The sequence below is a fragment of the Oratosquilla oratoria genome, chromosome 2 (genome assembly GCF_046742065.1).
Source record: "Oratosquilla oratoria isolate Oo_2021 chromosome 2, ASM4674206v1, whole genome shotgun sequence".
Lineage (NCBI taxonomy): Eukaryota > Metazoa > Arthropoda > Malacostraca > Stomatopoda > Squillidae > Oratosquilla > Oratosquilla oratoria.
In genome coordinates, this window is record NC_134778.1 from 19685445 (window position 1) to 19696834 (window position 11390).

The 11390-nt window shown below is 37.5% G+C and overlaps 1 protein-coding gene across 1 annotated transcript in view; it reads left to right on the forward strand.

Moving 5' to 3' along the window:
* The window catches only part of LOC143037537 (uncharacterized), a 9654-nt gene extending 3527 nt beyond the window's left edge, over positions 1–6127 (forward strand). Inside the window, exons 3-6 of the mRNA XM_076205928.1 lie at positions 396–896; positions 1149–3212; positions 3585–4253; positions 5271–6127. Coding sequence (XP_076062043.1) covers positions 396–896; positions 1149–3212; positions 3585–4043 — 3024 coding nt within the window. The 3' untranslated portion in view covers positions 4044–4253; positions 5271–6127. The remainder of the gene's footprint in view (positions 1–395; positions 897–1148; positions 3213–3584; positions 4254–5270) is intronic.
* Positions 6128–11390: the final 5263 nt, after the last annotated feature.

Consider the following 11390-nt stretch of genomic DNA (forward strand, 5'->3'; position numbering starts at 1 on the left):
AAGAAACGTTCGACAAAGTCACTCAGTGCATCCTTTAGGTCTTATGTCCACGTGTCTGAAATTTTTGTTTTGTTCTCTATTCCATCGTTTTATAGTGTCTGACACGCTGTTGACGCAAATAAGAATGTATTTTGACTGATTTAGTCATATAGGTTTATGTCTATATAGATAATAATCACCAAGCTTGCAAATGCTTTTACATGCATAAACATAACCGTAGTCTTCATAACTTGACACCGGAAGAATCATCACTGGGTATGCCAGCTACATGTATCACCAAAAAAGAACCTTTGTTTGAATTGGCACGCCAACCATTTTGAAAGTTGCATAACACCCAAGCTATCTTTGTCACCTGTTGTCTGCACGTTGTTCACACATGTGATTTTATTTTACAGAACCTAGTTCAACAGCAATCTACTACGCGTGATCTCCTAAATGACGTCTGCACAAGCCAGCAGAAACTCACATCACTTGGGATATCTCCAAAACCCTTTGGAAGTTGCCCACCTCATACATTTGTACACAGGAACAATCTGGAAAATAGTCAAGAATCCTGTGTTAATGGTGAGAGGAATCACAAGATCAGCACAGATTCTTCTTCGCCTGTGAATGTAACACATCAGAAGGACAGTGAAAAGGATCGACAACGTGGGAGGGACATCAAGATTCGTCCAATGACTCCACTTCCCATAATGATAAGAGGATCCTTCTACGAAGACTCCTTCTTCCGATCGGCTCAAAGCGACTTCGAAGTTGCACTGAATCGTATTCTTCGTAAATTTGATATTGACTACTCTTCCGATAACTTCTTCAACAAGTACAGGACTCTACGGAATAAGAACTTTACTGACGAGACACAAGCAGTGAATTTGTCTGAGGACAATTCAAATCATAAGGTAGGGCATTTGACATATCAATTTGTATTAGCTTGAATGTATATGAATATAGATAGCACACTTTTTGAGTGAAAAGTATGAGAGTAATTATCAAACTTTGGCTATTGATTGGTAACAGCAGATTTGTAATCCATTACCCTGGACATTATTGTAGCTGTCTCCCTCACCGGTATATTTTATATAAAAATCGCTAAATATAGCCCACTAAAAGCGACCATGCAAAAGAACTTCATAATCCATTACTCTTTCCAGATTGTGTTGGATGTGCAAGACTTCAAGGATGGCAATGTACAAGTCAAGGCTGTTGGTCAGATTTTGGTGGTAGAAGGACGAACAGAGAAACTTACCAACGGTTCCAGGTCCACTCACACATTCCGGCGTCAATTTTCCATGCCCCAGGATGCAAAGCTTACAGACGTTACAGCCGCTTTATCCTCCGATGGTATTCTCACAATCCTAGCTAAAAAAGTCTCCAAGTCCCGGGAATCTAAGGAAATATTTATTCCAATTGAGGTTACTGATAGATTTGATAAGCAAAAGAACCAAGAGAGTGTGACCAACGGGAAAACAAATAAGCTTACAAGAGAAATTACCATTGATAACTGGCAACAGACAAAACCAGCCAACCAAAAGATTGAGAAATCAAAGAACGAGCATATTATACCTATAGAAGTAGAAGGAACTGATACCAAACACCTTCATGAACACCAGATTTTAAGGCAACAACAGCAGCAAGTTCTTTTAGAGCAGCAAGAAAAACTACTTCAACAAGAGAAACAGATTCAGGAACAACTTCAAACTCTTAGTGAACAGGAAGAGAGCCTTCGCCAACAACAAAGGGACATTGACAGGCAGAGGCAGAACTATCGAAAACTACAGAGAAGGGTTCGAGTGGAACAGCTGGTTCCCCGAAGTAGATCAAACTCTCATTCGCCTCCTAAGACAGAAGAATCCCCAGCCATTGAGAAAGTTCTTAAGTCACTAACTAAAGAGGGCTATGAGGAGTTTCCAATCATAGAGAAGGTCGTTCAGTCACATGCCAGAGAAACTGTTGATAAGTCACGGATTATAGAGAAGATTAGTAAGTCGCATGTCAGAGAGGATGTTGATAAGTCGCCGATTATAGAGAAGATTGATAAGTCACCGACCCCACTAGAATCTCATCATTCGAGAGGACATGTCTTGAAAAATATAGACATTTCAACGACCATGCCGCATACTTGGCAGCCAACAGGTACACAAATACACCAGTCCACTATACAACAAAATACAAGTCAGTTGTTATCAGCACAGGAATCCGAGCAATCACAGGTTACACTGGACTCTTGCCAGTCTTACCAGACACCTGCTGCAGAAGAAAAGTATCCTTCAACGGCCGTGCACCATACATGGCAGCCATCTGTCCCACAGATGTATCAAGCAACTGTACAACAGCCATCAGTTAGAAAAAACACAGCCCGATCACCAGTTACGAATGGCCTATGTGTATCACCAGTTGACCAGGAGGAATGTCTTTCACATGAAAGTCCATCTGAGACACCCGACGTGAAGTCATCAGAGCAGACCCCAGAACCTCAGTTTTTCCGAAGTCGTTTTAATCGACAAAATCACTTTGACCGAGATTCCATGAACATTGGCACTAACTCTCAGGGTAGCAATAACGAATGTTTTAGTGACCAAGAATCCTATCGTCAAACATCTCAAGAAGAAGATTCTAGCCTACTAGAGTCCAGGGACAGCACAATTATAGACAGCCATCATAATAATGCCAGGTCATCTCGTTTTGTCCCCATCAGAACAGACTCTACCATTTCTTCGATATCCACTATCTCCGAAGACCTTACAAATGATGCTGAAATAGAAACTATCAAGAATCAACACAGCAGTGGTAGATCTCGAGTTCTTCCTATCAGGATGGAATCTACTCTCTCTTCTGTGTCCAGTTTATCGGAGGATCTTACTAATGATTCCGAAGTAGCAAACATTCTTCAGAAATCCAGAAACACTACTTCTGATACGAATAAGACCTTATCTTCTGAAACTGATTTCCTCACGAACGGCATCAGTCTGCATAATCCCCTTAAAATGACCATGAAAGACTTTTCTTTCCCTATTGAGCGACGAGGAAGTTTCTTCCAGGACTCTTTCTTCAACAACCACCAAAAGCTCTTCCAGTCGGCGATTTCGAAAGTTCTCGATGATTTCGGAATTGGTTCTACATTTGATGATCTCACCGCCTATAGAACTCTCCGGCGATCAGTCTCATCAGAAGCCAGCCAAGCTGCCGAGATCAGTGAAGAGGAAAAGGAATACAAGGTATGTGATTTGTCTTTACTGTAGGTTGTGTTATATCAATATTAACCAGGTTTTGGGGTGCGCTTACAAGACATGTTGTAAATGTTTTTGAGATCCACAAAATACGATAGAGAACGAGTTAATCTTTATTGTAAACTACGAAATGAAGCATCTCATAATCTGGGTAGATTTAATAGTACAACCATTGTGAAGTGTTGAAAGATAAACAGTGTGTTAGCAATATTGTACATGTAATTGTAATTTCCTGGGATCATGGATATTAGATAAAAGGGAAAGACCATTTTACAAATTATACATGTTGGCAAATAAAACAAATATAAAACTAATAAGTTGGTGTATAAAACGAATGAAAATACTTTTGATATTCTTCAGGTCGTTTTGGACGTGCATGACTTTGTCGGCGGCGAAGTCCGGATTAGAGCCGAAGGTCAGATCTTGGTGGTCGAGGGCCGCACCCAGAAGAACGAAAGAAACTCCACTTCCAGCCAGAGCTTCCGTAGATGCTTCAATTTTCCAACTTCAGTGGACATGGAAGCGGTCAGCTCGGCTCTGTCTTCTGACGGTGTTCTCACCGTAATAGCCCCGAAAAGTGATCACTTCTCCATTGTCGAAGTGGACGACTCTGGGGAGGTCAAAGAAGGGAGTCAGCCATCCACGCAGACGAAGCAAGGCGGTAGTACCTGTACTCGAAGTTCGAGGAGCACCACGAAGACGGTTGGAGGATGGAAGGAGCAGAGTTCTTTCCACGAGACCTCGTTTGCTGACGGTGTCAATCAGGAGACTTCGACTAAGACTTTCCAATCGAGTTCGACCTCCGGAAAGCTCATTTGAGTTATACATGGCTTCCCCTCGTTAACACATCCCATTTTTTACGCCTGTGATACTAATTTTACCAGATACTTAGAAGCAATTCAGTTTAAAGGAACACTATAGTAGAGGAATCACCTAAACCATTGTTGAAACCCAGAAACTACAAGGCTACAAAGAATGACCAAATTATAAACTATACAAGAAAGCTAGCACTGCGCAACAAACTATAAGGTGAGTTAGTATTAATGTCATATTACGAAAGGCACTCAGCAATTCTTCTCATGAAATTCAAAATAGGATTAATATTCTATTAATGCAATGTATATAAAAATATTTTATAAAACTGTTACTGCATATGAAAAGATACCAACTATCTTGCACCAGAAGTCTTAGAAGTCTTAGAGCTTTCGTTTTACTGTACTCAATATATATATATATATATATGTATATATATATATATATATATATATAAATATACAAATATACAAATTCGCCGTGATTGTCTTTAAATCTAAACTAGCCAGAGGTGCTTCTGGCTAGTTTATATATGTATATCTATTATACATATATATATATATATATATATATATATATATATATATATATATATATATGTATACATGTTCATGCAAGGTTAACCACTTCGAAAACAAACAGCAAAAACAGAGCGCTTTCGTGTATTACATCAGTCCAAAAATACATGTATTTTTTCCACTGCCGATGCAATACACCAAAGCTCTCTGGTTCGATTGTTTCTATTCAAAGTGGTTAACCAAGCATTTTTAGAACACACATCTCCAGTGCTTTGAGTGTATATATATATACATATATATATATATATATATATATATATATATATATATATATAGATATATAGATATATATATATAAATATATATACATATATGTATATATATATATATATATATATACATATATACATATATTATCAATCACACTACATTTTAATTCTAAGCCAGCAACATCGAGAGAGAATCGAGGAGGCCGTACCACGTTTCAATTTCTGCATGTTGGCCTCCTCGAGTCTCTCTCGATTTTAATGGCTTAGAATTAAGGTGTAATGTGGTTGATAACAATGTATATCTGTTCACTGGGACCCATTCAGTGCTGTACATATATATATATATATATATATATATATATATATATATATATATATATATATATATATATATATATATATATATCACCGTACCTGTTAATCAGCGCCCTTGTTTCTCCACACAGATGCCAACAGTGAAACACATCGGACAAGACAAACAATGGCTTAACAATAAATGTTAACATTGAATTAACTTTTACAACACAAGGACGTTCTTTATATATTTCAATCTGGCTAGTGCCAGGCGACGTAAAGTCAACCTGAAGACGTTGGAGATCAACCTTAAATGTCTTAGATAATGCTCACAGACGATTTTGTTCAGTTGAGTGAAATACAGTCACAGTTTGAGGGTTAAAGCAAGAACTGGTTTACTAATAGGGTGGTCAACGAATGGAATAGAATTAGTAATCGTATAGTGAGAGCTGAAACTATCGATTGTTTTAAGAAATTGTTAGACAACATTTTGGATGGGAATGACAGGTGGTCATGGACAAGGAACTGCCAGGTGTAGGTCTTATGGTCTCCTGCAGACCCTTTATTCTTATGTTCTTATGTCCTCTTTTAACTCTAGAGGGCGGCGGCTGTTCATATTTTTATTTTTGTAACTGTCGTAGGGGGATCCGATTCACCTAAGAAGATTCTCCTTCTCTTCATAGGTTCAGACCCTCTTCAGTCTGAATCTGTCCATCATGTGAACGAAATCTACTGATGATACCTAATAATAAATAAATAAAAAATCCAGGGTTGATAGACGCTAATCATTCTGAACATTTCTTCACAATAAAGAAACTGAACACATTTGCTAGAGAAGTTAAGTATTGGAGATGATAACACAATCATATTTGTTTCTTGTCTAAGTCATTAGATAAATCAATATAATATGATGAAAAATACGCAGGTCTCTTTAAACTGTATTGTTGGCAATGTTTTATAATTGTTTCTGGTGTATAACTATTTTCTGAAATAAAACATATTTTCAGTCTCCTTCCTTTGACATACCAAATGTTCATGTATCTTCAGAAATAGATGCATCATCCGATTATATCTGTGACAGTACTTGATGTGGCCCATAGACTCAATACACGCACACACATTCTTACTCATACACAATATACACACATTCATCACACATGTACAACATACACACACATGCACACACACATACAATCACATGTTCGAGTGTGCACACATCCAAGTATTCATATTCAGTACACACACGTGCACATACACAAGCACAAACACACATAAACACATATACGTACGAAGTGTGTGTGTGTGTGTGTGTGTGTGTGTGTGTGTGTGTGTGTGTGTGTGTGTGTGTGTGTGTGTGTGTGTGTGTGTGTGTGTGTGTGTGTGTGTGTGTGTGTGTGTATTTATGTATGTATGTGCGTGTGCGCATGAGCGCGTGTCCCTTTATAACCTCAAACCAGGAAAAGTACCTTTTACAGTCGGAATGCTCGTCCGGGTTGAAAATACTTTGATGTAGACTTTGAGGTCAAATAAACTTCGGAACGTAAACACTCAGGGTTGTTGGTAACAGCCGGTCAACAATACGCAAGACTGTACAAACGCCCGCTTGCCAAATAACAAAATTAAAAAAAAAAACGGACAAATAAATAGAATAGAATAACGGAAAATAAATTAAAGTATAATAAGTAAAGTGGAATAAATTAAGATAGTATATTTCATTACATACTATCTTAACTTATTCTATATAGAATATTCTATAAAGAATAGATAAATGTAATGATATTAAACTAAATAGAACAAAACAAAATAAGATTAGATAGAACAAAATAAAGTAAAATCGCATAAAACAAAACAAAAATTACATAAGATAGAATAAGATAAAATGAAGTAAAAACAAAAACGGAAATAAAAAAAATAAAAAAAAAGATGAATCGAAAAATGGAAGATCCAAGAGTGACCATAGCATACGAATGAAAAATGAATCCTGAAGATGTTTATTGTCCAACCAAAACCTTTGCCCCTTTTGCCCCTGGATGCCCTCGGACACACAGAGCAAGCCGGTGAGTAAGTCGTTCAACTATGCAGGATGGATGCCACTGGGACAATGAACGTCTCAGACACGGAAGAATCTAAAAAGAGACGACAGAGCCAGGAGGTCGACAAGAAGGAAGAATGCTGAAGATGCCAAAGTACAGTTGGTGGCACTTATATTTGGCACTGAGGTGTTCTAACAATACCTCGTGGAGCGCGTGTGTGTCCATGTTTTTTCTACGGTAACTTCAAAGTACAAATGGATGATTAGTACTCCCTTTAAGTACTCCCTTTAACGACTTCGCTAACGAGGGGATGCCACGCGGATTAATAAAGGATATAGTTCTCCACGATACGCAATTGGTGATGATACATCTTTGTAAACAAACACAACAGTTCGTATAGACCATTGTCCTAGTTGTGAATGCTGCCAATTGTACACATAATACATGCAATTTTTTGAGATTCAATATTTTCCCTCTTTCGTACCAGCTGATATTTTTTATTTTATTTTCACTGTCGCCAAGTGATTTCATTCATCCCCATGGTAGCTTGTCTTGATGAGCACCTTCCATACCGGGGGACATTTTTCATTTTATTCTGGTTACCGTCAATCTATTCTATTCCCGTTCGTAGTGATCCCAAGGGGCTGGAAACCCATTCCTTCGTAAGTCCCTCATTTATGAAATTCTGTTTGTTTTCTTAACTCATGGAAATCACTCAACACTGAATAAAATTGCTTTGCATCCAGCAAATTAATGGCTATCAGTATATGGCCTAATAACCACCAGTGCATGACCTATTGGCCACAAGTGCATGATCTAATGGCCACTAGTGCATGACCACCTTTTAGCAAATTCTCAGACTCCAAAGGGCCCGCTGACCCCCCGCCTGAAAGTCAATGACCACTGGTCGAGACCCCAAGAATCGTCACTGATCATTTTCACAAGGGATGTTATATTTTCAAAATATCAAATGTCTAATTCTTTCGTATTGTTATATGTATATGTTTGGCAACCATGAATTTGCATCTACGTTTTTTCTTATCTCAACATTTTCAGTACCTTAACTACATTGTCTGCCGCCAGGCGATTTTATTCAAATTAGAGAACACCCCTCAACTGTAAACCCTCTAATCAGGTAAATCTGGATCGACAAGTTTGATATAATCTAGAACTTTATGTAATTATTGAAAGTGTGTAGCATAAATTCAATTATGATTGTGCAAAGATATGGGTCACTCTGCTAAGTTAGGGCCAGAATTCTAGGTCGTGGCTAGATGCCCCCCATCCCCCCACCCCACCCCTACCGAACAAAAGAGACTAAATTAAAAAAAAAAAAAAAAGAGCAGTTATCTTTCACCAGATGCTCCTTTGGAATCCCCAGAGAGTTCTGAATTACTTAGTCTACTGTTCCCACATAATATTACTTAAAACCAAAGTCATCCCCAGAGAGTATGACAAACAGCATTACATAAGTAACGGGGTTAATGTGTAAACAGCTTGAGAACGACTGACCTACTGTAGACTATGGAGGCCAGCATGCGGGCACACCAAAGAAGGGGAGGCGCTGACCACGTGGGGGTGAAGAGGGGGGGAGGGGAGGGGGGGAATGGGGGCATTCACCAACACAGAGAGTGGGTCACAATAACAAAGAGTACCCAAATGAGACCTTTTGTTCCATAACGTGGTCAGACCCAGAATACATTAAAGAAGAAACTAATCATCAATAGAAGAGTAACTAAGTAAATAAAGTATAGTAATTACTCAATCTATGAGTAGACATGTAGGTAAAAAGATAGATGATGTAAATGAATAGATAAAGAAATCGATGCATGAACAAGATAGATAAGCTAGTAATTAATTTGATGCTTTATCAAATCAATTAGTTGAAAAAACATTACAGGATATTGTCCGGGTGTTTACAAACTATATCCTATCTCCTTTCTTGATCAAAGAGTCCTTCTATGATCCACAAAGACTGTGAGAGGAACTGGCCGGAACCCTTAATCGAGATCCTGGTCTTGCTCCGGTGACCGAATACCAACCTACGAGGTTGCACCTTGAAGCAGCATCTCCACCTTTAGGGCGCAATGGCACAAAGTTCAGACAACTCCAGTGACGTCCGGAAAGTCGTTCGCTGACCAAGGCATCCTTAGCCAGTGGGAGAAAACAAAGGCTAGATCCATATAAAGGAAAAGAAAGTCAGGATCAAGGAGGGGCTGGAATAGAAGAACTTAAAGGAGCACAGTAACTCAAGGCCAATAAAGGAAAACCATCCATCAAGGAGGACAGGAGAAAGTTGTCGGTACAGGTCTCCCGAAACAGGATACAAAATTCCTCCGAAGACATGGGTGGGGCTCGGGACGCCCAAGGACGAGGCTTGCTCGATCATTAGATATGTTCATGTACCGTACGGACGAATATACATGCATGCATGCATACATACATACATACATACATACATACATACATACATACATACATACATACATACATACATACATACATACATACATACATACAAACACATACATACATACATACATACATACATACATACATACATACATACATACATACATACTGTACATACGTACATACAAACATAGATACATACATACATACATACATACATACATACATACATACATACATACATACATACTGTACATACGTACATACAAACATAGATACATACATACATACATACATACATACATACATACATACATACATACATACATACATACATACATACTGTACATACGTACATACAAACATAGATAGATACATACATACGTACGTACATACATACATACATACATACATACATACATACATACATACATACATACATATATACATATGTACGTACGTACATGCATACATACTGTACATACATACATACAAACATAGATACATATATACACACGTACATACGTACATACATACATACATACATACATACATACATACATACATACATACATACATACATACATACATACATACATACATACATACATACATACATACATACGCACATACTGTACATACATACATACATACATACATACATACATACATACATATATATATATACATACATACAAATATACATACATACATGCATACATATATACATACATACATAATATATACATACATACTGTACATACATACATACATACATACATACATATTGTACATACGTACAGTATATACATACATACATACTTACGTACATAATGTACATACATACATACATACACACATACATACATACATACATACATACTTACATATATACATACGGATATACATATATACATATATACATAAATAAATACATACATACATGTATACATACATACACAAATACATACATACGTACATACACGTATACATACATACACACATACATACATACTTACATTACGTTACATACATACATACATACATACATTCATACATACATACATACATACATACATACATACATACATACATACATAAATACATACATACATATATAAATACATACATAAACACATACATACATATATACATACATGCATACATACATACATATATACGTACATACATATATACAAATATACATACATACATGCATACATACATACATACATACATACATACATGCATACATACATACATACATACATACATACATACATACATACATACATACATACAAACAAACATGCACATATATATACTGTATATATATATATATATATATATATATATATATATATATACATATATTCGTAAAGGTAGGTAGCAGATCTTCCTTAATACATATAGAATTAAATTTGACCGCTGCTTGTGCAAGAATAAGCTTCTTGTTGAAGGATTCAACCTTTCTAATAGTGCTTCTTTGTTCTTCATGAAGTCGGAATAAAAGATTGCCGAAGTTCATATTGTGTATTACAAGCCCACCGGCTTCGCCGGCCCTGCTCCGCAGGGGGCTTTTGCGCTTCGCGCAAGCTCGCTTCGCTCGCGGGCGCTTCGCGCCCTAGGGCTTCGCCCCTGTTTTAACCTTCTTAGGAAAAGGCGGAGAAGTAACATAACCCCCTGAAGAGTGCCCCTCTTCTTTGTCTTCTTCGGATTCACGGCTTCTCTTCGGGAAGCCATCGGAGCTACTTTCGTCATCGCTAGAGCGGTTTAAAGCCACCATCACAGCCTCGATCTCCTTCTTCAGCTTTTCCTCCAGCTTTT